At 39.6% G+C, this 26,329-nt stretch overlaps 2 protein-coding genes across 6 annotated transcripts in view; both read left to right on the plus strand.

Annotated features, from left to right (window-relative positions):
• Window positions 1-931: 931 nt before the first annotated feature.
• Window positions 932-7,302, plus strand: znf319b (zinc finger protein 319b). Of its 2 annotated transcripts, XM_041796201.1 has the most exons (4): window positions 932-1,240; window positions 2,060-2,230; window positions 2,315-3,684; window positions 3,844-7,302. In XM_041796201.1, the coding sequence occupies exons 2-4, from the start codon at window positions 2,226-2,228 to the stop codon at window positions 4,161-4,163; spliced, it is 1,695 nt and encodes a 564-aa protein (XP_041652135.1). In that variant the 5' UTR covers window positions 932-1,240; window positions 2,060-2,225; the 3' UTR covers window positions 4,164-7,302. The 2 variants fall into 2 exon arrangements, with proteins under 2 accessions (XP_041652135.1, XP_041652134.1); XM_041796200.1 differs by having other exon boundaries at window positions 2,315-7,302.
• Window positions 7,303-9,413: 2,111 nt separating this feature from the next.
• csnk2a2b (casein kinase 2, alpha prime polypeptide b) overlaps window positions 9,414-26,329 on the plus strand; it is a 60,463-nt gene continuing 43,547 nt past the window's right edge. For all 4 annotated transcript variants that reach the window (XM_041794990.1, XM_041794991.1, XM_041794992.1 and 1 more), the window contains exons 1-2: window positions 9,414-10,358; window positions 10,749-10,860. In XM_041794990.1, coding sequence (XP_041650924.1) covers window positions 10,255-10,358; window positions 10,749-10,860 — 216 coding nt within the window. In that variant the 5' untranslated portion in view covers window positions 9,414-10,254. The remainder of the gene's footprint in view (window positions 10,359-10,748; window positions 10,861-26,329) is intronic.

The following is a 26,329-nucleotide window of genomic DNA, read 5'->3' on the forward strand; positions in this document are numbered from 1 at the left end:
TTTGCAAGACATTTTGGAGGTTTCCCATAACACTCAGTTTGGAGCGTACCTCTGGAAATCCTAGTTTTAAGGGCCCTCTGTTAGGAATCAGGAGACCCTACCCCAAGACATGTGCAAAATATTAGAATAGGCGTACGTGGAAAGGGCAGTGTTTGAATCTGATTTGAGCCTTTTTCCCATTTGGTACCTGAACACCATGTGGTATCTGTAAAACACAAATATTCACATATTTAAGATAGTTGGTGGGAAGTTTGGACCTCCTCTTTTTGTCATCATTTTTTACTCAGTAACCTGTGCTGTTTAAAATGTAGTGAAATGCAGTACTTCCCTAAAAGTGTAATGAAGTTAAAAAAAAAAAAAAAAAAAAACTCAAAACAGCATGAGTACACCAATAATCTACTCAATCACAGAAACTTGAATAAATATAATTAGTCACTTCACTTGCTTTTTCCTATTACTTTATTCTATTTCAAATGGTTTTATTTCGAAATTTCACGTCAGATTGTCTTGTCATTCAGTCAGTCGGCCCCCACTTTAAAATGTTTATGCAGTCATGGAGGCTTTTTAATTTGATTTCAGTTGTTTCACTTTTTCATCGTGATGTCTGTTCTTCTGCACCCGTACCATAAAATGTTGTGGGGGCTGGCTTGACCTTCGTTTGATATGTGAAAGCTTGCTTGACCGCAGTAGTCCAAAAATGATGAACATGAATGACATTTTGTGTGACTATATAAAGAACGATTGTCATGTTCAGTTGAGAATCTATGAAACCACTGTAGTGGCTGTTAAATAGTTACACTTTCCAGGGCTGCAGAAATACTGTATCTACTTGTAGAGAGATGTCCATCATAAGAATCACAATGCGTGTGTGCGCGCTGTGAGCATGCTAATTAACTTGGTTTATTCATGTTCCCGTGCGCGGCCAGCGGCTTGGAGCTAGCCGGTAGCTTGCTAGTAGTTGAGAAAACACACGTTTAGAATACCAGAGAGGATGCCCAATGAGCCAAATGAATTTATTTGTGAAAAACCCACGTCTGTGGGATGATTTGGGTTATGATGTTAAATTCAAGGCTTATTGTAATTACGCGCTATTCCCAAATTCGGTCCTAGGAGCCACAGTGCACGAACAAGAGAGAAAACGAGCACCATTTGCGGATGTCAAGAGGAGACATCGTTATTTAGGGGGGGAAATAACCCACTGCCGACTGGAATCCTGTTGTAATCTTGTTAAACGGCCCTGGTATGTGGAGTTACGTTCTCGCTGTTTACATGCAAGAGACATTAACAAACGTGTCGTTGCGACGGTTGTGGGTCAGCTAATGTGCTAGCTACTTGCTGTGGCTATGTAGCGGTGTTAGCAAGTTGCTATGCTAGCTAGCACACCAGTCTTGATTGCTTTGATCTTTACCTGCAGATGAAACACGTTATGATGCACAGATACTCCCTTATACTTTTCACTTCAGGTCTTTGTTTGTACTTCTCCATTGGCAGAGATGGGTCTTGACAACCACAGTAGTAAAGACAACAAAATAGAACGTAATACTTCAGTTTTTCTTGATTGTGTCAGAAGAGAGAGTGTACGAAAATAGAGACATACTTCACGGTACTCCCACGTTCTTTGGTATACACATTTAAGTTATTGGAATGTTTCACATGAGTTTGTTCCCTTTGGATAACATCTGGGTGAAAGTGATATGGTGTTAATATTCGTTCACTCCAAATTTATGTTTTTGTCCTAATTGTCTATGGGAAATTGAAAAATAGATGATCTAACATGTTGTTTCTGTATTTTTTGCATTTAACCACGAACACTAAAACCAGCTATCAGCTGATTTATCAAAGTCGTACTGCACCTAAAACAACAGCAAAAACAATGTCAATATGTTTGTTAAAGCCCTTTGCTGTACATAACCATATGTACATGTTTTTGACTAATGTGTCAGTTTCACCAAGCCAAAAGGCACACTTTGATATGATAGTAATCTTTTTTAGTCTGTCTTGTTTTTCTGATAGTGGGATTCGCTCTGTTTTTTTTTTTTTTTTTTTTTTTTGCTCACAGATACCCTCACAAGGCCAGAAATGAAGAGAACTTGAGAGATTTTCCATCACCTCTGAAGTCCAGGCCGATCTTGAAGCAGCTGTGTGAAGTTGTCTCCGTCATATAATCGGTTGCCACAGCCTCTTCACTGAGAACCCTTGCCATTTATTTACTTCAAGTTGCTAAAATGGAGTGAGTTTTTGTCCTGTTTTCTAAACACAATATTAAGTCTTAAAGCTATTACTGAAATAAGTATCTCTCCCTGTCTTACTACAGTTGGGCCACTTCAGCTGCCAAGGTGAATCCCTACAGCCGAGCTCGCATGACTGAGACGTGGCAGCAGCATACAGTTGCTCCTCCTCCAGTTGTCCACTCAATCCCTCCTGGAACTGAGAATTCATTAGGCTGTGCTGTATATGGCATTGTACTGCAGCCAGATGCAACATCTTTACAGCAGCAACAGAGTCAGCATGGACAGCATAGCCAACACAGCCAACAACACAATGGGAGTCAACAACATGGAGGTGGACAGCACAGTCAGCAGCAGCACTCAACCTCCCTACAGGTAGGTACAGAGGGAGGGAACAAATGTGGGGCCTGTGGACATGATATCTCTCACTTGGCCAACCCACATGAACACCAGTGCATGGTGAGTCAGGACAGGTCATTCCAGTGCACCCAGTGCTTGAAGATTTTCCACCAGGCAACAGACTTGCTTGAACATCAGTGTGTTCAGGTGGAGCAGAAGCCATTTGTGTGTGGAGTGTGTAAGATGGGCTTCTCTCTACTCACCTCTTTAGCCCAGCACCACACATCACATAACAGCACCAACCCAATGAAATGTTCAATATGTGAGAAAACGTACAGACCTGGTTCCTCTGGAAATGTCACGCCCAATCAAAATAATCTCCAACAGCCCAGCACTGACAGGGCATCAGCTAGCAGCAGCTCATCCATCCTACCCTTTCCCTCAGCACGAGACCGGCCATACAAATGCTCAGTTTGCCAGAAGGGCTTCAAGCATCTCTCGGAACTCACAAGACATGAGAGGGTGCATACAGGTGAGAAGCCCTTCAAGTGTGACACATGTGACAAGGCCTTCAGTCAGTCATCACACCTACAGCACCACCAGCGAACTCATAGTAGTGAGCGCCCATTTAAATGTGCTGTTTGTGAAAAGAGTTTCAAGCATCGCTCTCACCTTGTACGCCACATGTATGTGCACTCTGGTGAGCACTTGTTTAAATGCAACCTGTGTGAGCTGCACTTCAAGGAGTCAACAGAGCTCCTTCATCACCCCTGCCACCCGCAAGGTTCCCGCCCGTTCCGATGTGCAACATGCGGTAAGGGTTTCAAACGGCCGTCTGACCTACGACAACATGAGCGTACACACTCTGAAGAGCGTCCCTTCCACTGTGATGAGTGTCAGATGAGCTTTAAGCAGCAGTATGCCCTCTTGCGCCACCGACGCATGCACAAGGACCCCACTGACCGTCCATTCAAATGTAATCTATGCGACAAGGGCTTTATGCAGCCCTCTCATCTCCTCTACCACCAGCACGTTCACGGCATGGACAACCTTTTTAAGTGCGCCTCTTGCCAGAAGGAGTTCAGCCAATCAGGAGAGCTGCTTAGACACAAGTGTGGTGAGTCGTCCAGCACCTCACCTGACAAGCCTTACAAGTGTGATGTTTGTGGCAAAGGCTACAAGAAAAGTTCAACATTACAGCGTCATCAAAACGCTCACTGCCAAGAAAAGCCCCTAAAGTGCTCCCTTTGTGACCGCCGCTTCCTGTCTTCTTCAGAATTTGTTCAGCATCGCTGTGACCCATCGCGGGAGAAGCCACTGAAATGTCCTGACTGTGAGAAACGTTTCAAATACTCATCAGACCTAAACCGACATCGGCGTGTGCACACAGGGGAGAAACCATACGAGTGCAGCCACTGCAACAAGGGCTTCAAACAGAGAGAGCACCTTACAAAACACCAGAGCACACACTCCAGAGAAGGCCAGTTCAAGTGTGTATGGTGTGGTGAGCGTTTCAGTGACTTGGGATCTTTGCAGGATCACACAGTGCAGCACACAGCAGATGGAGGGGGTTATTCAGTTTCTCAGTGTATTTAAATCCACTTTCCCTTGAACAGACATTGCTCTGAAACCCTCTCCCTCTTGTCTGTCTCTTGTATGTCTTCTATATCCAGTTATTTTTTAACTTTACCAACCTATTGAAAGACCTTTTTTACTGTGACCCTCTCATTCCAAAATGCCTAAGAGGCCTTTTTGTCTTTGCTTTTTTTTGGCGCCAATTATATTGCTTCCGAAGCCTGTCTCCACCCTTTTTACTCACATTGAAGCAGAGTCCACAACACAGTTTTTAAACATTTTGGCAGAAGGAAAGGGTGTTACCTATACTAAAAATAATTCAATGTCCCCTTGCCTACCAAGGCCATAAACTGTCTTGACTTATTGACTAGTTACTTTAAGCTGATCAGCCACTACCACTGATCTGAAGCAATAAAATCCCTGATAATTAATGCCATTTTGATGCTCTGTTACAACATACAGATGGGTGACCAATTAAAAAAAAATAGTTTTAAGTGGCTTATGCTAGCCTAACACTATCAAAGTCTGACACATTTTCAGAGTATTAATAAAAACCTGAGTTTTGCTTGAGTTGGCATGCATTCCTGTGATCTCCTTTGTTTTGTGTAAGGTGCTAACAGAACATGATGCAAGCTGTTTTAAGGCAGTCTTTTTTTCCCCTATCTTGGCTTCAGATAAAATCAAAACATATTAATAATTCAATTGTTTTATACAGTCTTGTTTTGTGCTGTTTTGCCAGCACCAAACAGGAAGCCACAAGTAGTGTACATGGGAGAAGGGCTAAGTAAACTGCAATTAGTGTGGAAACAGAAGCTGGTGGAGTTGGTGGATAGTGCACGAATACCTCTTTGAAGGCGAAAGAAATGCTACGTCTCTCAAAATCTTCAGTGTGTATGCAATGACAAGGTAATAGCCATAGCATATCCACTGGTTAAATTTCTGGTCCTCGCAGGGGATTTCTGCCCTCATGATTCCTGGTGAGTGTGTCATGGCAAGCTAATAGCAGTAGCATACTCACTGGGTAAATCTCATCCTCGATTTCTGCCCTGGTGAGTGTCTTAGCTGTAGCGTGCTCACCAGGGGCATTCTTATTCACACTGGGAATATAAACTGAAGTAATAGTCTCTGAATTTTGAGGGCTGGTGCAATCCCTGTCTTATTTTTTCCTTCTCCACTCTATCCTGGTACAAGGATTGGAATCATAATCATGTTTACTGGCCAGGCATTAAATGTTGGTGTCAGTAAACTGTGCTGTATTTTCAAAGATGAAACATTAAATATTAACAATAAACAAGAAAATTGAATACATAAGACAATATTGCAGCAGTGACTAAAAAGATACAGTTAAAAATGAATACATTTACTGGAGGTAGATTTTTTTTACAGCATTTACATTAAAGCAGTGTACATAGATTGGCACCAGCTGAGGAGCATACAATAGTAATATATGTGTGCATAGCATGAAAAGAAATACCTCGTACCTTGTATACATTCACAGTGGGTGTTTTTTGTCACAGGGTAATTGATGATGGTGACAATGCATGAAGGGCCCACTCCCATCTATATTCATGCAGGATAGTAATTTAAACAACCATTTTAAATAAATTGTGTTATATTACTATGCATTGCACCTGTGTTAAGGCATCTGCATTCATTTTCTTTATTTAAAAAAAACTCTTTAATTTGTCACCCATCTATGTAAAGAAATATATAGGTAATACTTATAATTTTCTTGCTGGGTTCCGTGTCATCATTTTGCTACCTAAAAAATTTCTAACATTTGCCTGCACATGTTTTGATTCTGCAAGTACACTCGGCCACATAAGTTGGAAATGTCTGTGTGTATTTCTTGGAAGAACAATTTTTGTATTTAGCTACTCTTAACATGTAAACATTTTGTCATGTGCTCTCATTGTTTTTTAATTACATTTAGTGATTGTATTGATATGTTGTGGGGGATCTCAAAGAACACCCTGCAATAGTGTGTTTGAGTGTATGAATATAGATAGTATTCTGTCAAACGGAAATTTTATTTCTGTTGAAAATTTTATGTTGTGAAGGAACTATTAATATTGTTTTTCTGTTACATGTTGCTTACTCTTAATTTTGTGTCAGTCAGCAGGTTTCTACAAACGTAAATGACACCTCCCCCTTTACTGAATGCTATGAAATCTCTGTTTAATGTAGGAAGCCAGGAGCACTAGTACATAATCATGTTTGGTGTGGCATTTTTTTTTTCAATTTGCAAAGCCTTTCCCTCTCCCCCACCCTTTCTTTCACTCTTGATTCTTGATTTTAGTGCAGTATTGAGAAGTATACAATACAAAAGAGGAGGCTAAGCAGATGGAACCTGCCATTCTTCATTCTGTCTTGCAATCATATTTTTCTTCGGCCTTAAAATGAGGCCAGGGTTAGTTCCTCTTTGCCTTTTCATCCCCTTCTATTCCCTGTTAATCATTATCATCTTTATCATTGTGCTAAACGAATGGCTGATTCAATCAGCCATCACATCTCAAATAGTTTTAAATACTCATAGTAGACTTAAAATAATTATTGAAATATTGCAAGACATAGCTTATGGATGATTCCAGCCTTCATTGTTCCATTGTTTTGATTTCCAAGGCCTACTGACATTGTGTGTTGCACTGTGCAGTAAACTACAACAGGCCAATTTGAGAATGCAGTTAAAAATACTTACAAGTGAGAGGAATAGCCCCACTTATTTTTTCATGATTGAATAAATCATTCCACAACAAGCAGTCATGGAAAGGAAAAAAACTATTTCCAATATAAGCCTGCATTATACAAATTTGCAGTTCAAGTCTTTTAGTAGTTGATTTGATGGAGGATTTTTTTTAAATCACCCCCTGTACACACACACACACACACATACACACCCAAACCTCTTTCCCTTTTATTAATTTCATATCAAGTCTCTAGTTTCGCTTTCTCTGCATGCTAGCTGTGTTAGTTCCTGTTTTCTGTCCCTGGGAATAGATGATCTCTTCCATCCTCGCAGCATTGTTCCCTCATAGCTTTTTGAATTGTACTGTGGGTTATATGAATGTAAAAAAAAGGAAAATGATTTTTTTTTTTTATTGTGGCAATGTACAGTATGTTATTTTAATGCTAAGACTTTCTGTATGTATGTAGCCTTCAATTACACACAACATTAACAAATAAAACTTCTTTTTTTATTATAACCTCCGGTTCTCAGAAGGTTATTTAGGCATAAAAACAAGCCGTACATTATTCTTTGGAGTATGGACATAATTCTTTAGTTCTTTTAGTATGTAACAGAACATACTGTCTGATTACAGTTTAGAAAAGCATTTTGTAAAGTTTTAAAAAATCTATTTTTAGATATAATCCATATATTAAGATATTGAAAAAATATCCAGGTGCATGATTTGTAAAGATTGTGCTAGTTCATTGCAGAGCTGTTTTAACATGTTTAAACTTTTTGCAGTTATTCACAGATGTTCTTTGTCAAGTATTGACAGTAGCATGAAATGAAAATACTTGGGTAAATAGAGCCAATATCCCAAAACTGCAGAGAAGTGTAACAAAAAATGAAGAACTTCTTTACTTTTCCTATTTACATGTGATACACTTTTAAGTAACGGTAGGGGACAAGCCCTTATTTGCACATGCACTATGTACTATTTCTATACTATGTACAGGGCATTCAGAAAGCATTCAGACTCCCTTCACTTTTTCAAATTTGTGATGTTGTAGCCTGATGGTACAAATATTTAAATTCATTTTTTCTCTCAGTAATATCCACTCAGTACCCCATAATGACAAAGTGAAAACAGAATTTTAGCAATTTTTGCAAATGTATTAAAGGAAAAAATGACATATCGCATTCACATAAGTATTCAGACCCTTTACTTAGTACTTGGTGAAGCTCCTTTGGCAGCAGTTACAACCTCAAGTCTTTTTGAATATGATACACAAGCTTTGATCACATAGACTGGAGGATTTTCTGCCATTCTTCTTTGCAAATCTTCTCAAGCTCAATCAGGTTGGATGGGGACTGTCAGTGGACAGACATTTTTGGGTCTCTTCTGAGATGTTCAATAGGGTTCAAGTCAGGGCTCTGGCTGGGCCACTCTAGGACTTTTACAGAGTTGTCCCGAAGCAACTCCTGTGTTGTCTTGGCTGTTATAGGGTTATTGTCATGTTGGAAGGTGAACCCCGTGTGAGGTCCTGAGTACTATGGAACAGGTTTTCATTGAGGATATCTCTACTTTGCACCCTTCAGCTTCTTCTCAGTCCTCACCAGTCTCCCAGTCTCTGCTGCTGAAAAAAACCCCCACAATATGACGCTGCCATCACCATGCTTCACTGATGGCATCACCAGACTTAATGTGAAGAATCAAGACCTGACAGTTCAATCTTGGTTTGATCAGACCTGAGAATTTCATTTCTTACACTCTGAAGGTCCTTCAGGTGTTTTTGCAAACTCCAAGTGGGCTTTTTTAAGTGTTTTGCACTGAGGAGTGGCTTTGGTCTTGTCACTCTCCCATAAGGTCCAGATCAGCAGAGCACTGCACTGGAGGTTGTCCTTCTGGAAATCTGTCCGATCTCCACACGGGATCTCTGAATATCCATCAGAATGGCCATCGGATTCTTGGTCACTCTCTTGCTAAGACCTTTCTTCCCTGTTGCTCAGTTTGACCAAGCAATCAACTCTTGGAAGAGCTCTGGTTGTGCTAAACTTCCATTTTAGAATTATGGAGGCCAATGTGCTAATTCATTTTTTGGTAGCCTTCCCCATATTTCGTATTGCATCAATCCAGTCTCTGGGCTCTGTAGTCATTCTCCTTTGACCTCATGGCTGTGTTTTTGTTCTTATGAGCATTGTAAACAGTGAAGCCTTCTATAGAGGTGTGTGTCTTTCCAAATTCTGTCTGATCAATTTTTTTTTAATCAAAAATGGAATCCAATCAAGGTATAGAAACATCTCAGCAATTATCAAACAGTCAAATTCTGTTTTCACTTTGTCATTATGGATAGTGAGTGTAGATTAATGAGGGAAAATGAATTCAAACTATTGTAGCATCAGGCTGCACCATAACACAATTGAACAAAGTCAGGGGGTCTGAATACTATGTATATCTTGGCCCAAGTAGGATCCTGATAATTATTTTTTGGCCCTTAGTCTATAACACCCTTGTCACTAGCGGGCGTTGTATCCTGGCTGCTCAGTCTAACTTCACATCTTCATCCCGGGATCCGGCTGCTTTCACATCCGGGCAACTATCTCGATATTCCTCAATTGCAATCAGTTTCCCATTCCTCCGCTCTCGACCGGGGAGGTCTGAGGCTGCAGATCAAACCCCGAACCACGGGCCCTTAGTCAGCGTCCGATATCGGGTAGCTCCGGCGCTGCTTTCCCGCACAACCGGTCGCACATGACGCGAGCTCCGCCGATGGTGGTGCACGGCGCCGAGCACTACCCGTCGGTGCGACATCCCTGCGGTGAAGTAGCATCGTTGGCTAACGTTAGCTAACAACATCGATCTCCCTGCTTCTCCACCCCTTCCTCCTGTTTGACCCCCGCTACAGATCTGTCATAGTAGTACTAATTTAATAACTAAACAACTGGACTGCTGAGGGTTAACGCCCTCGGCGACCTACAATTAACGAGCGCTGGAAGCCCTCGCTTTTGCTCCTATAACGTTTGCGAGTATAGAGTTGATTTGGAGATTTAGGCGTTATATTTAGATGGGCGACCATTGATTTGTCTCTGTGGTATTCATGGGTCCACTCTTGCTCTACCTCAACACCCCGCTGCCTCTTAGTTGTGTGTAACCTCAACCGCCCCATCAACCAAATTTTGCCCCCTGCCCTTCAAATCTCATCGACAAGTTGCTTCACTGTTCTGACAGTCCGATGAAGGTGCAGGACTTGAGGGCATCTGTTAATTCCAGTTCGACATCTCCAGTTTTCTCTCAGTTGTTCCTCTTTTCTTAACAATCTAGCTTCAGAGGGAAAGCAACAGGCTGGCCTATGTGCACCTAAACAAACTAAGTTACAAGCCCCCTAAAAATCTGTGGCCACTACCCCAGCAGATCCACACAGCACCCGAGCCTCGGGTCTCGCCATGCCGGGTCCAGTGGCCGGAAGCAAATCCCGTGTGTACGCAGATGTCAACACGCTGAAGAGCCGGGAGTACTGGGACTACGAGGCCCATGTACCCAACTGGAAGTGAGATTTTTTTTTTTTTTTTTTTTTTACTGCAAGTTGCTTCAAGTGCATGCATGTGATTTCGTGTCAAAGAAAAACACGTTTGTGGGAGAGATGGTCGCCATAAATTGAATAACTATTTCCAAGAGTATAATTACAGTAAATAGTAAAGATTCTGTCTCCCATCCTCTACCCCTGTGTATTTAAATTTTCTGGTCCTCTTAATTACCTCCCCATTTTCTTTCCATGTCCTGTCTTATAACAGTCTGTCCCTCTGTAGAGTGTCATCCCAGTGTAAAGAAATCTTGAGCAACAGTGTACACCCTGACTTCTTTGCACGTTTATAGTTCAAATATTTTTCTTCTTAAAACAGTCACATGCTCTGATCTGTCAATCTGTTTACCCCTGCAGCAACCAGGAGGACTACCAGCTGGTCCGTAAACTGGGCAGAGGAAAGTACAGTGAAGTCTTTGAAGCAATTAACATCACCAACAATGAGAAAGTGGTTGTCAAGATCCTAAAGGTGAGCAGTTTCTTTTTATTGAACATATGCTTTATGTTTGATTGGAGAATTCAATCCAAAGTGGTGGAAATAAGAATTTTTATCCTTGGAATATGAAAAACGAGAACTGTAAATGTTGCAGTTCCTGGATTTGCATCTTATTTCACCAGAACATGCTGTAAATCCAGTCCTCAAACGGAGAGTGCTCCATGTTTTATTAGTGAATTATGTCTGATGGACAGATAATTTCAATTAAGTAACTGCTGCTAAATGTGATTTCTGTTTTTTACCACCACGGTATTAGCCTATCCTGCCAGGTGCCAGACCTAGAGTACTAAAGAAGTGCAAGCTATAAATCTCGGGTTGTCCTGCAAGTTGTGCTATCCCCAGTTATCCCAGAGCATTCTTATCTGAAGTCCTGCACAGGGGTCTCATGATTAAACTCTCCATTGAATTCAGACTAAAAGTGTATGTGCGCCCAAACCTTGGAAGTGGCATGAAGTAGCAGTAATTCTGATGTATAAAATAATGTTTACGCACATCTTCACAATGCTGTCTGTGTAAATCTAATCCATAGTAGAAAGTAAAATATGACTGGTTGTTTCAGATTTATTGATATATAAAGTGATTTCTATTCAACACCTCACTGTATGTGTTGCCAATTTTTATGTCACAGTATGTGACTAAATTACTCCTGCTGAGGAAAATACATGAGGATGATAATCAGTGACATGCATGTCACCTACAATATTTTAACTAATGCATTAGCACAACCTTATTTTTGTGACAATTAGCATAAGTGTGATAAAGAAATAATCTGTAACAGTGAGGTCTTTTAGTAGTGGTTCAAAGTGCTTCACATGACAACAAGCTGGAAGTCAGACTTAACAAGTGTAGACTTTAAAAATGCAAGCATTTAAAAACAAAAAGAAAAAATATAGAGTGGATAGAAAAATAACAAAACTATATTACTTTAATCCATAAACACAACAAAAAAGGTTCTTTAAATAAAGTAATAGTAAAAATATTTAGTGTGAAAGTTTGAATTGAGCGATATAAAACATTTCAGTTATTGTTTTTCATCCTGAGGAGATATTTTTTTAAAATCCTTAATGAGCTCATTTTTGTCACTGAAGTTTTTGTGTTTTAATCTCTGCAGTAAACAATATAGACTCACACTGGACAACAGAAGCACATTTTTGTTGTCCATAAATGTTAAATTGTAGTTTTGGCACGTGCACCTGTGTCAACTCTGTAATATCAGCTTAGTGTTAGAGCAGTCAAATCCCCTTATCCCTGGGGTTCTCTTATCTTATCTTTTCTCTTATTATTTCCTCCCTTTCCTTGACCCTGTGAAGTTTTTCCCCAAGTTCAAGGAAAAGTAGATAGAAAAGGACTTCAGACAGAACCACCATCACATCCTAAAACTTCTGAAGAGTCAGTCACTCTACAGAAGCTCTCAATGTGATTGTAGTGGTATTTTGCTCAGAAAAACAATGAAACAATGAATTGGATCATGTGTAACAATAATGGATGTATCAAGGGGAGGACAATATGGACTGGCTCTCCTCCAGATAGAACTTAAGGTATGCATGTGAAAACATAAATGAAATAAAACACATCAGATCAGATGTACACATCAGATTTCTGGAGGGAGGAAAAGCAAGGGTAAATCATGATGCAAAGATAAGGAGCAAATGCTCTCCTCCTATTGGAAGACCTCAGGATTCATATTTTTTATGCAGGTCAGGGTGTCAAACTAGATGATGATGCAAGAAAAATGATGACATTCTAGTCTTGTTGGATCATGGTTTTGGGCATCTTGGAAGCGTTATTATGCACCATACCATACTAAAGAGCTTTTGTCATTCCCTACATGCAAAATTGGGCCAGAGGTTTTACTAGGAGCTCTGATGTTGCAGTCGGGCTGAAATCTGTCTCAATTTGTGCAGCTTGAGCTGGCCGTAAGCTAACTTGGGGGCGAACCCCGTTGTTTTAACCTGTCAGCTGCGACCAACAAGTAGACACCAGAGCTGCTTGAGTCTAGAGGATTGTTGGGATATTTATTGTAGCTGTTTTTGTATTCATCAAACTCTCACAGTTCAGGGGTCAAGGTGCGGTAGCCACATGACGAATATGTTTGAGCCATTAACAAAAAAAGAAATGTGACAGTATTTGTCAGTCAATTTCGATGGTGGCAATGCTGAGAAGTGTTTGGTAGCTGTTGTTAAACCACCAGCGAAGAAGGTGAAGTTGCCGGCATATTTAAACACACGAGAAAAGTTCTATTACCATCTCCTGCTGCCAGAGAAGTAGAGCAGTCAGACCCTCTGCCCTTTTATACCTCTCCTGATCTCTGTTCTGTTTTTAAAAAGCCTCGGGATGTGACAGCAAAGGCTCAAAGATATTTCCGTTGCTAATACATTTTCAAGACTATACAGGGGCCGATAAAAGAGACCACCAATGACAAATGTGTTTTGAAGAGTGTTGCTCAGACTTCGTTGTAACGTCTCATCCTGTGTTTACATAAGCCAGTCTGTAGTCCTTCACTGACAAAGTGATTTGCACGAATGTCCACTGCACCAGCTAATTGTTAAAAACGGTGTTAGAACAATCATATATATATTACAAACATGTTAAAATAAAGTATTTGCTGCACTAACATTAGTAAAACCAAGGTACGAACCAAACCATGACCTCTGTGAACCGTTACACCACTAATACTAACCATTCATCCTGCTGATTCTTTCAGCTCTCAGTCACTATATCTCTCTCTGTAACTCTCCCTTTCTCTCTCACAGACACACACTGTCTCCTCACTTGCTATAGCCACAGATCCCTGCCAGTCACACACAGAACTATGTTTCTCAAAAAACTTAAGTTTACCAGTGAGATTTGTAAAGTGGACCTTGCTCATTGTGGGAGCATGTCAGTATGCACAGGCATTTAAAAAGAGGGAATGTTAGATGCTCTCTCTTAATTAGTTAGCTAATTAAGGTAACTTGCACTTTAAAAGAGTTGTACTGTTACTGGTCTAGTATTTCATGTTGTACCACCCCCCAGGATTTTGTTTTCACTCTATCACCTGCTTATAATGTCAGAAATATTTTTTCCTGTTACCCTAAGTAGGCCCTACTATTAGTTCAAATCAGAGGTGACCAACTACTCCCTGAGAGCCAACTGTGGCCTGAGGTCCATTTGTAATGGTGCCATGGCAAATTCCTGACATTAAATGAAATATGGCCCTCATTAGAGCACGAAGCTTTTGCTTTTTAAAAATTCTTTGTAGCAGACACTGATTTCAGCTGATAAAAATAATTAAATGGCTTTAAGACCTAGGACTTTAAAATAATTACAATAGTTAATAGTAGCTGAAGAGGGACTGAATTCCTCCACTATCTCCTGCGTTAAATTTCTCAAGTTCTAATCATCCTCAAACACCAACACTCCTATAAAGTTTGGTGACTTCATGCAGGTTGTTTTTTTTTTGCATCTGAATTTGGAGATGAGTTGTCAGCGTCTCTCCCCTCTGCTGGACAGAGTGTCATTCTTATCCAGACCAGGGGTTTAGGGGCTGACAAGGGTCATTAAAAATCTGATTGGAAACCCCCAAATCTCTTGCAATAATCAGCTGTTTACTTTGTTCACCATTGATAGAAAGCTGTTGTCAGGCTGTTTTTAAAAGTATATTCAGTTACTATGCATATCGTTTAGATATCATTTGCTTTAGAGATCTAACATACACTTTATATATAATACATAAAATAGGGAGGTTGATCAAGCACTTTTATTTTTTGGGTGGGCCAGAAACTGCTTTACTCAGAGCACAGTGTGAGCTGGTGGGTTGTCTTGATGAAGAAGGAAACCATTTTTCCACAGTTGTGGTCTCAGACTTTTTCTTGCAGTTTTTCTTGAACCAGTTTGTAACAGTGTTGAGTCAACATTGACATTTCTGGAACCCACTCCTCTAAAATTATATCCTTAATGTCAAAGGGGACATCAGCATGGCCTTGAATTTGGACTTGCTTTGTCATGCTTTCTTCCTCCTTGGTGACAATGGTGTTTTCCACTGCATTGACTGCTGTTTTGTCTCAGGATTGTATTGGAAGTTTTATTGCATAATCACTCCTTCTACAAAATGTTTATTTATTTATTATTATTATTGCATTTTTACTTTTGATCAGGAGTCAGAAGTTTTGGGACCACTTTGGCACGTGCTTTTGTCATGTTCAAATTTTCATGCAAATTTTCCAAACTGTCTCTTTATCAGTGGAGACCATTTCTGCTTTCATTCTTGCACTGAGTCGCCAATCATTTCAAATGATTTGTTAAATTTGTTGAATGTTTTCTATGGAGTTATATTTGTGTCCTAATACTTAGCAAGCAATGGGAAACTTGAGCACAGAAAAATATATTGTGTGAGCACGGTAATTGTATTTTGGGTTGAAATTAAACTTGAGCAAAGAAAAACTTGAAGTTGAGCAAACAAGAATTTATTCTGAGCTCAGTTTCATTGTATGCCCTCTCACAAACTCTTCCTCCATTCACTGGCAGACCACAGTGCGCTTGCTTTAACTGTCTTTCCCTCTCTCATAATCTGCCCATTATGTGCACGCTCAACCTACCCTGTGCACTCGCTCAAGTTGTGCCCAGCATTACAAATGTGCCACAGAGTCAACCAATCAGAGAACTCAGGGGGTGTTAAAATCTGATTGATGTCCTATGGATAGAAGAGACAAAACTGGAGCTTTTTGGCAAGTCACATCAACTCTATGTTCACAGACGCAAAAATGAAGCATACAAAGAAACACTGTACCTTCTGTGAAACATGGAGGAGGCTCAGTTATGTTCTGGGGCCGCTTTGCTGCATGTGCCACAGAGTGTCTTGAATCTGTACAGGGTACAATGAAATCTCAAGACTATCAAGGCATTCTGGAGAGAAATGTGCTGCCCAGTGTCAGAAAGCCTGGTCTCATGGTCCTCCATGAGGATAATGACCTAAAACACACAGCAACAAAACACCCAAGAACGGCTAAGAACAAAACATTGGACTATTCTGAAGTGGCCTTCTATGAGCCCTGATTTATATACTGATCTATATATCTGTGGAAGGAGCTGAAACATGCAGTCTGGAGAAGGCACCCTTCGTACCTGAGACAGCTGTAGCAGTTTGCTCTTGAGGAGTGAGCCAAAATATCTGTCAACAGTTGCAGAACTCCCATTGAGAGTTACATAAATCACTTGACTGCTGTGTTTGTCTCAAAATGTTGTGCAACAAAATGTTAAGAGTACCATCAATTTTGTCCAGGCCTGTTTCGTTAGTTTCTTTTTAAAATGATTATGTAGAACCACAATTCAAAAGCAGTGTATGATTTTTGTTAGTTAATTTTCAGTGCATTTTTATTTATCATTACTTCTGTCAGTTTCAAGTTATTTCCATGGTCATTGTGGGTTTTCCTTTCTTTAACAGGAGGGTACCTACAATTTTGTCCATGTGTGTATGTCCAGGCTGCTAACTACAGTATGTGTTCTGAGCATGACCAAAATGTAACACCACAGCCACATGTAAGTAGGTTGTGCTTTGATAGGGCTATGAAATCCATTCTATTTTTTGCCAGAATTCCGTTTTATGTTTTTCCCAGTTCAGGTTTTTCTGTTTTAATTTTTTGGAATTCTGTTTTTTTTAACCTTTCCACTAATTTTACTATAAAAAGAGTGTCTTGTTTATGTAAATGAATCAAATATTCACTAATTAAATAGAAATAACCTTAAATTTATTGAAAAAGGGCCACAATTGGCCCAGGAGCTGTTGTTTGGATAACCCTGATATAAAATAATTATAACCAGTGTAACTGTCAGATATTTCCAACATTTTAGGACACATCCACTTGTATAATCACACTGGGTCTTAACTGATCTTTATAATGTAAATTAAGAAATCCTTCTGTTCTCTCAAACACAGAGTGACAGTGGCTTAATAAGAAGGTCACATTAAAGTAAAATGGTTAAACCTGTCACCTAAACTTTTCTTTACCCTCTAAATCTGTAACAGTGCATGCAGTTTGATGCTGCATTGTGTTCTACTCCTGACTGTAACTTTTCGCTCCTTATCTCTCTCCATGCATTGCTGTCTGTCCGTCTGCTTCATATCAGAGCACCACGTGTTTGCTCCTTAGGCAACCAAAGGGAACTACAGTAGCTACGGGAGGAATTATTAGGCTAACTGATACTTGAATTTAACATAACTTAAACTGCTGGGCTTCATAAAATCTCGAGTCCATCTGATTCAATTTTGAAGCCCCGAGGAGTGAGCAGGTCTTCAAGGTGTGCCTCGTGCACAGACACACCTCTCTCTCTCTGTGACTCTCTGGTGTGGTGAGGTAAAATAACCTGAAGTACGGATGAGTTTTCTTAAAGGTGCAACGTTATGTTGCCCTGTACTGCTTTGTGTTGAGCTACGTGGTGTTTGCCTGTGTTTCGTGCAGCTGCTTTGACATGCCGTTATTGTTTAGGAGAGGGCAGGGTGAGTGTTTGAAGTGAGGGTCAAGTTGTACCCCGCTTTAATGGTCCCCCGGGAACATATTCCCAGATATACATTCCTCTTTTTAAAAAAACACAGCATTTCAGTCAAATTCCTTACATTTCTGCGTTAAATTGTAAATTCCGTTTTTATTAGCCAATTCTGCAATTATGCGGCAATTCCATTAGAGCAGAAATCATAGGGCCCTACTTTGATCTTGCCAGGGCTGACCCAAGCTTGCATGGGGCCCTAAGCAAAGTTTTTTCGGGGCCCCCAACTGCCAGTCACTGTTATTGATGCAATCAGGGCTAAATAATCTGCACAACTATAGCTAATCTAAATCACAGTGGGAAAAAAAATTAGGTAACAGAACTTGAGATTTTTTCCATTTTATTCTAAATGGCATTATAAAACATGATATCAAGAGAAATTAAACATAAAAGTCACATACATTCCTTTAGTTAAACCTGAAGTGGTTTGTCTCAGTTGATTCTTTATATGAATTAAACTAGACTCTAGGGTCGTAGTCAACAATAGAAAATCCTGGTAAGCCGAAATTACACCCACACACTGACCAATCAATTTCTCGTAAAAAACAAAAAAAAAAACAAAACAAAAAAAAACAACTGTATGATCCAAGACAGGTTCCCCATTGCACCCTCTGGCAGATATTTGCTTGTATTCATTCATAATGATAACTATAAACAGGAGCGCTTGTTCCAGTCTGCACTGTGTCATTTATGAGCGTATATGAGACAGCATGCAGCATTTATTTATGGAGGTGCAGATAAAAAAGTTTGCTGGTCAGGACTTTATGACATGGAGAGATTGTCTTTTCTCTCTTTTACTCTCTGTCAGTCTGTAACACACACAAACACTGGCGTGAACATTTTAAACAGATAATAAACAAACAATACCACCTATTTACTGACCCGTGAATTAAACAGGGCATTGGAGTTGGGGCTCTGACAGTGGGCAGAGACTAAGCAGCGCCACTTCAACTCAAAAAGCCTGCATCTTTATGTCGACTTAAGGTATAGTGTTTACAAGTTATTTAAAGCGTAAGTGCCGTGAAACAATCAGAATGTAACATGTTCTGCACCACCTTTGTGCCTTTCTGCCTGTATTGCCCAGCACTGCACTGCTGCTCTCTGACCCCTGCTGCATCCTCTAATCAGTGAGCTGCACGCTCCGCTGTTTCTTTCTCACAAACACACAAGACCAACTAGTAGGGTGGTTAAACCAAAAAAATAGGCCTTTGACTTCAAGTCATGTTCATTTACATTAGCTCTATAAAAATCAGACCCCTAACCTTGCAAAGCAAATAGATCCGTCCGTTTCCATGTTTCTCACCGGCGAATCCGTCTTGCAAAGCTCCCATCTGAACCGTTTGGGCCGGTTAGAAAGTGACAGGACCAATCAGCAGCAAGGGGCAGTACTTTCAGGCGCAGCAGAGTCGTGACATAAACAAGCAGCAGCAAGAGCTGGTGCAGTTATGGAGGAAGAGATTAGCGTGGATGCTGCTTAAGTGCCAGTTTTATCAGAACTTGACAAGATTTCTTCGTTGAAGGAAGAATGAAGAACAGCAGTGAGTTCTTTTCTTTTCAAAAACGACAAAAGTCTAGTACTTACATGTCTATAGTCACCATGTTTCACGTTATTCCTCAGTAGCTGCGCACGCGTAGCTTGACAGTGGCTACGTCACATGTTTTGTTGCTCCGTTTGGCCCGTAGAGATGTGACAGACAGATTGTTCACCCAATCACACTCTGAGTTTTTTCAAAGCCTCTGCCTTTTCTCAAACATTTTCTATTGAAGTTTTCTCAGATGGATGTGTAAAACACATTTCTTAGTTTGACCAGGAATGCACAGTATTTGGGGTTTATACAATATGGGGATATTTACAAATTAAATTTAGCTGATATCAATACCTATATATAAACGTAGTTTAGACCTAACACTTCAGCCCTTGAAACACAGTTTAAGGATGAACAAAGAAACATACTTCAGTCTCTAGAACACACAAAAGTTTAAGTAATAAGGATGACCACAGAAAAAGACTTCAGCTGTCTGTCGGTCTTGCCAAAAGTAAAAAATTGATGAATACAAACAAAAGGATTCCAGCAGAAAATAGCAGCACAAACTGGGCTCATTTGCTCCTCTGTCTGATATCTTAAGGTCTGATATCCATATCATACTGCTCTAATCACCTTCAAGCACCACACTTCTATAAAATTAGTCAGCTTCTAGCAGTTTGCTCTTGTTTTGTGTCTGAATGTGGAGATGACCCATCAGTGTCTCTCTTGTCTGTGGTTGGCTGTTTGCTTTGGTAGACATTAATGAGAACTGTAATTTAGGCTGTTTTGGTTTTGTTTTTCAAGTGCATTCACTTACTAACTATATATTTTGGTTACATGTTGGTTTTAGAGATGTAACAAACATTTTATATATTGTGCTGCAGGTTTTTGTTCTGTGCTACAAGATTGTCAACCTCTGTAGCACCAGCGCTACAGGCAAAAAAAGTTAACGTACAGCCATGTACTAGTAACCAGTTAGCTTCATTATAACTAGCTAGTAACTAGTTAGCTTCATTATTATTGAAGCAAGCACATAGCCTACATGTTGCTCGCTAGTTAGTTGGCTTCATTATTTGACAGATTTTTACTTTTGTGAATGCTTGTTAATGCTCATCTTATCCATCTCATGATGTTAAAGCAACTTCATTTCTTATTTCAGATTAGCTATAATGGAGTGCCGTGACTGGAGTTTATGCTTCCTATGTCAGTCCGCCCTACAGATTGGAAAAACTTTAGATCCTTCTTCATCATTCAAACTGAGAAACAATCCTGAAAAACTGCAGTCATGTTACAAAGAAGCTGTAGATAACTTCCAGGAGCTGAAGGCATTAGCAGAGGTCTCAAAAGTATTCACATTTATTACTCAGGTAGAAGTATAGATAATAGGGTTTAAAAAGACTTCTGTAGAAGCTGAAGTATCAACTCAAGCTTTTTACTCAAGTTAAAGTATAAAAGTACTGGTTTTAAAACTACTTAAAGTATAAAAGTAAAAGTAATGTAAGGGGGTATGTTCTCTGGTGGTGGGTGACAGGCATCTATTGGCTGAACTAGCTGCTGATGACATGGTTGTTATTAATGCTGTTTATCATTGTGCATGCCTGACTAGGCTCTATAGAAAAGCAGAAACTGTTGGATGTGACTCAACTGAAAGTAATGCAACTCAAGTCATCAGAGCACATCCTCAATGAGTTGCTTGAATACATTGAGAACTATCGTTGCTCAGGTCGTTGCTTGTTCGTCAGTTTACGCTGCAAACTGACAAACTGGTAGGAAACGTGGTCAGAATCAGCAACAGTGGGTTCATGTCTGCTCCTGGTCTTCTCACCACGGCAATCACAGTCCCTCACAGGTGTGTGGGGGCAGGTGAGCCGTGAATATTGGAGGGGATCAGTTCCTATACAAACTATGACTGAGCGCCCCCTCCGTGGGTCACCTGATGATCATTTTATCATTTTCAAGGTCATTCTTCTAGGATCAATAAACTGGTGGACGGCCCCTTTTGTCCTTTTATTCCTCGCGTGCATGTTTCTCATAGCGCCTGACGCTATTAGCGATATTTATGATCGTTATTTACGCTCTTAAATAAACCTCGTCCACGTGCAGATTTCGACAGAAACTCTTCAACCTTTATAAACGCAGGAGTATTGACAAAAGCTCACACAGGCATAGAGACAACAGGAGGATCATGCATGTGTGTGGATAATAATATGGAAGAGAGAAAATGAGTAGGTAAAGCCAGTAGAGGACAATCAATCATAGAGAACATTTACCAAAATACATAATCTAACCTATTATAAATATGTTATATGTTACAATAAACAGTTTCCTAAATAATTTGTTTTGGTTGTTTATTAGTTAAATCTTTCAGATGTCAGACTCATTTGCATGTGGGGAGGCCTTTTTGACAGCAGAGGTGATACAGTCCTGAAGCTACTCCTAAAATGGCAGGAAGGCAAAAAAGTTCATTTCCAACCCTGTCATTCATACATGCAAAAATAAATAATGATAGATAGATAGATAGATAGATAGATAGATAGATAGATAGATAGATAGATAGAAAGAAAGAATTGTATATTGACAGCTGGAATTTAAAGTAATCACATCAACACCATGATTCCTGTAAGTGTGTGTTCGTATCAGGCTGCGTTAGGTGAGGCGGTGTGCCTCACCTCACGCTAGGCACACCGCTCAACTCTCGGAGGCTCAAAATCAAGTCGGACGGACTTGAGATTTTATGAAGTCTAAATGATGTTAAATTCGAGTAACAGTTGGCTTAATAATTAATCCTGTAGATACTGTGGTTCCTTTTGGTTGCTTAACAAGTCAACATGTGTGTATTATCATAGCACTCTGATATGAGGCAGACGCACAGACAGTGAGGATGGAGAGAGATGAGGAGATGGCAGGAGTAGAACACAATGCATAATCAAACTGCATGCACTGTTACATATTGAGAGAGTAAAGAAAAGTTTAGGTAACATGTTTACTTTTAACCATTTAACTTTAATGTGACCTTCTTATTAAGTTACTATCACTCTGTGTTTGAGAGAACAGAGGGATTTCTTCATTTACATTATAAAGATCAGTTAGGATGTGATTATACGCGTGAATATGTCTTAAAATGTTGGAAATATCTGACTGTTACACTGGTTATAGTTATTTCATATCAGGGTTAGCCAAACAATGGCTCCTGGGCCAATTGTGGCCCTTTTTCAATAAATTTAAGGTTATTTCTATTTAATTAGTGAACATTTGATTCATTTATATGAACAAGACACTCTTTTTATGGTAAAATTAGTGGAAAGGTTAAAAAACGGAATTTGGCAAAAAAATAAAACAGATTTCGTAGGGCCCTATAAATGTGACCTGGAATGGTCTAAAGGTGATCAAATCACACCCAGAATCCATCATTCAGCAGTGGATTTGCACGCTGGGGAGCAGCTCCCTATTTCGTTTTTTGGTGCGACACAGAGCAGTGCAACTGCAAACACAAGCTCAGCTACAAGCACAAGTATTGCGTGTTGGTAGTAAAAAATATAGTAGAGGTAGTAAAAAAGGTAGTAAAAGGTATTAAATTCAGCTCTAGGATTCCTGTATAAACCCTGAAAACATTATCTGGTTAATTTCATGAAAACCTGTCTTACCTGTGATCATATTTTTCTGTCATCATTTCTTTACAGGCTGCGGATGCTGTCTGTGTGCAGGAGGGCAAGACTATGAGTTTGCTAACTGTTATCCTCTTTAGGTACTTTCTTCCAGTCCATACAAAACAGACCCTACATAGCTCAGCTTCCCACTAAGAAGAGACAAAACTTTCTAACTAATTTGGTAACAGAAACTTAAGAAAACCACAAGTTTACAGAAGTCTAGTTAGTGTTTAGCATACTTGTAACAATTACTATGGTGTGGAGATGCTGTTTGACTGTTGTGTGGTATGTTCTAGAACATTATGTTACATTTGTCCTAATGAACGCACTTTACAAATCTACAAATATAAAGCATCAACTTAAACTTTTGAATCTAAGGTGGGGCACTGTTTTTTTCCTTTTACTCCCAGCACCTCATTCCCCTAATTTATAACCTGGCTGATCTCACTATAGTTTGCGCCGAAACTGGTTGTGATGTGAACATTCACTTCCTCGCACTTGGGGGTCCCCCGGCTGAGAAGGGACCCTAAGCTGCCACTTATGTCGCTTATGCCTTGGGCCAGCTCTAGGTCTTGCTCAGAAGACATGCTGTAGTTAGCAGCCAAGTTTTTAAGATATTTATAAGATTATGAAAAATGTGTTTCCCTACTTATTCTTCTTTGTTGGTTAGACATATTCTGTGATGCTGCAATCTAATTGGATCTGAAGCAGCCAATCAGAGTATAATGTCCCTCTCTGATTGGTTGACTTTGTGGCACATTTGTAATGCTGTGCACAACTTGAGCGAGTGCACAGGGGAAGTCAAGCGTGTACATAATGGCCAGATTTTGAGAGGGAGAGAGAGCGAGAGGGTTTAAGCAAGTGTGCTGCAGTAGGAAGAGTTTGAGAGGGCATAGGGCTGGGCGATATGGCCTAAAATTAATATCCCGATATATTTTTGCTATATCCCGATACACGATATATATTGCGATATTTTGAAATGGCTTCTCAGCAGCTGTATTTAATTTGGCCCCAAATGACACTAGTTAGATGTTAAAAATATACTGTTCTATTGGATTTTTAATCAAATTGTTTGCAGAAAGTAAAAATCAATATAAAGTCAAATTTAGCAGTTTTATTTTTAAAAGGACTTCATTCAGTCTTTTACTAATAAATCGAAAACACATAAATCATGAAATACTTGATCTTTTACAGTGTATGGAAGGTCCTGAAATGTTTTCTATATTATGTTTACTTTTGCTGACTATAAAATAATTATTTTCCTCATTAAAGGTGAAGCAAACCTACACAAGACTTACCAATCCTGCATGTAGTAAATGGCTAAAATCCTGCATTATCTCTGCTGATGGACGCTGGACCAGTTTCTGACAAGTTCATAACATGAGGGCATCTTTAGACCTTATTCAAGAAGCTCTCCTGTGTGATCATGGGGGAAAAAGCTTGCCTGGAGGCGGGAACATTTTAACTACTCATTGTCGGCATTTTGAACTGTAAGGCTGAGATAAGTCTCCGTTGTTGTGGAGATGTGGATCACATTTGTCTGTTGCTGAGCCGTCTTCTCTCTGACCTGTACGACATTGGCAGGGAGTTTTCAGCAAAATGCTCGTGCCAAGGCAAATCTCATATTCTGGGTTAAGTGTCTTTTCAACAACTCTGGGCTCATGTCTTTAGCGACATGTTCTGTTACAGCCGCTGTTTACTCGGGGTCATCTTGCAGCGTGTTTTAACGAATACCGTGTGAGTTCGACCTCTTCCTTTTCAAGGTTGAACGACTGCTCAATGCTGCAGATCCAGCGCTGTCTCTCGTTGACTGTCTCAAAAGTCAGCTAACACCCCACTAACTAACCACGCTGCTCTGTTTACCTTCCTCTTCCTTGCTTCTCTCCACTGATGCGCATATGCAGAGGAGTTTTCTGGATGGGCTGAGGAGAGAGAGTGAGCTCTCTGCTGTGAGAGATGCGTTCAGGGACAAAGGGAGAAGCGAAACTTCAGCGAGAAATGCACGCTGACGGCTCAAAACTTCCACATAATTTATACTCGGATATTCACGATATAGTCATTTTATATATCGTGGGTGGCAAAGCCGGGATACATCGAGTATGCTCGATATATCGCCCAGCCCTAAGAGGGCATATAATAAAACTGAACACACAATAGATTCTTGTTTGCTCAACCTGAGGTTTTTATTTGCTTAAGTTTAATTTTTCCTCAAAATATGATTATTGTGCTCCACAATATATTTTTCTTTAGTTTATATGGCATATAGCCTCATAATCAGCTACTAGGGATGAGCACTGAAATCTGGCACCAATGTGGCACCAGTGTCAGCTCATCTGATGGCTAACAGATAAAATCAAAACAAAGATTTTGGATACACTATTTGGTGCCTTGCCACTATAGCACGACCCACTTATACTCCAAATGAAAGAGCAAAAACATTTGTCGATATCATGTAATTTATATAGGCATACACTCATTTTATTTCAACAGAGCAGGAGACTTGTATTCATCTTGCTGCCAGAATCTCACCTCTGCTTAAGTGCTTCTTGTTCCAGTTACTTCACAAGTCTCTGACCCAACACCAGTGCATGAATTTTTGCTGGGTTTTTACTTAGGTTGTCACAACTGTTCATTTTTCTTAGTCTGTGCTCTGTGGACAGCTTTTTTGATATCCATCCATCCATGTTCTTCCACTTATCCAGGGCTAGGGCGCGGTGGTAGCAGGCTGAGCAAGTCAACCCAGACTATTGGAATGATTGATTCAGGCACCATTTAGGTACTGGTACTTGTTTTGAAAGGATTGATACCCAACCCTATCAGTGACTAGTTGGCTATAAAAATATATTTTTTAGTTGCACCCCTAGTAGGCCTGGGCGATATGGCCTAAAAATCTAATCCCCAGATTTCTTGAAAAAATTAGATTTACAATTTTGAACGATTTTTTTCTTATTCTTGTTCAAAAACACTCACACAAATGACAAATAAATTATTAAAGTCTGTTTCATTTTATTTTATGAATTACATGTAACAAATGCCAACTAAAGTTTCTTCTTGAGTAAGAGCAAGCTGTATTTTTTTCAAAAAATGTACCTTTTTACTGCAAAGGAGAGTTGTTTACATCAACACTGAAGGCTGCAATTATTTACAGAAACCTGTGATGGCATACAGAAGTCATCTGAGCATAACATGACAGAAAAATGATTTTTTATTTTTTCATTTTAATTTTTTTTTAATCTTGTATGTTCATTTCTTTGTTACTGCCCCTGTAGTTGATAGTTTCACTTCTGTAATGCTGAGGTGAGTTAAGCTGCTATTGACTACACCGTGTGTGGGCCATTCCGCTATTGGTGACTTTTCTGTCCCCAGGATTTAACGCTTAATTTTTTACTCAAAGTAATTAAAGTGTATTTTTCAAAAGACTCTTTTAAAAGACTGAGGTCTCCAGTATAATAATTACTCACAATAATGTATGTAAATATATTTTTCAATTATTTTAGATGCCTTTTTTTCCCCACACATCAGTTTCAATATGATATCATTGTCATATTAAAATGAATAAATAGATAAGGGACTTTATTATTGTATAGATCAATTTATAATCTCTCTAATCATACATAAAAATAATAGAAAAAATTGTATTATTATTATTATTATTATTATTTTTATAATTAAAGGTGTGTCCCTAAAAACCAAGTTCTACCCTGTTCGTTTGTGGTTATTTGCCTACTGTAAAAAACCCCACATTTC

Source organism: Cheilinus undulatus, linkage group 9, assembly GCF_018320785.1.
Source record: "Cheilinus undulatus linkage group 9, ASM1832078v1, whole genome shotgun sequence".
NCBI classification, from domain to species: Eukaryota; Metazoa; Chordata; class Actinopteri; order Labriformes; family Labridae; genus Cheilinus; species Cheilinus undulatus.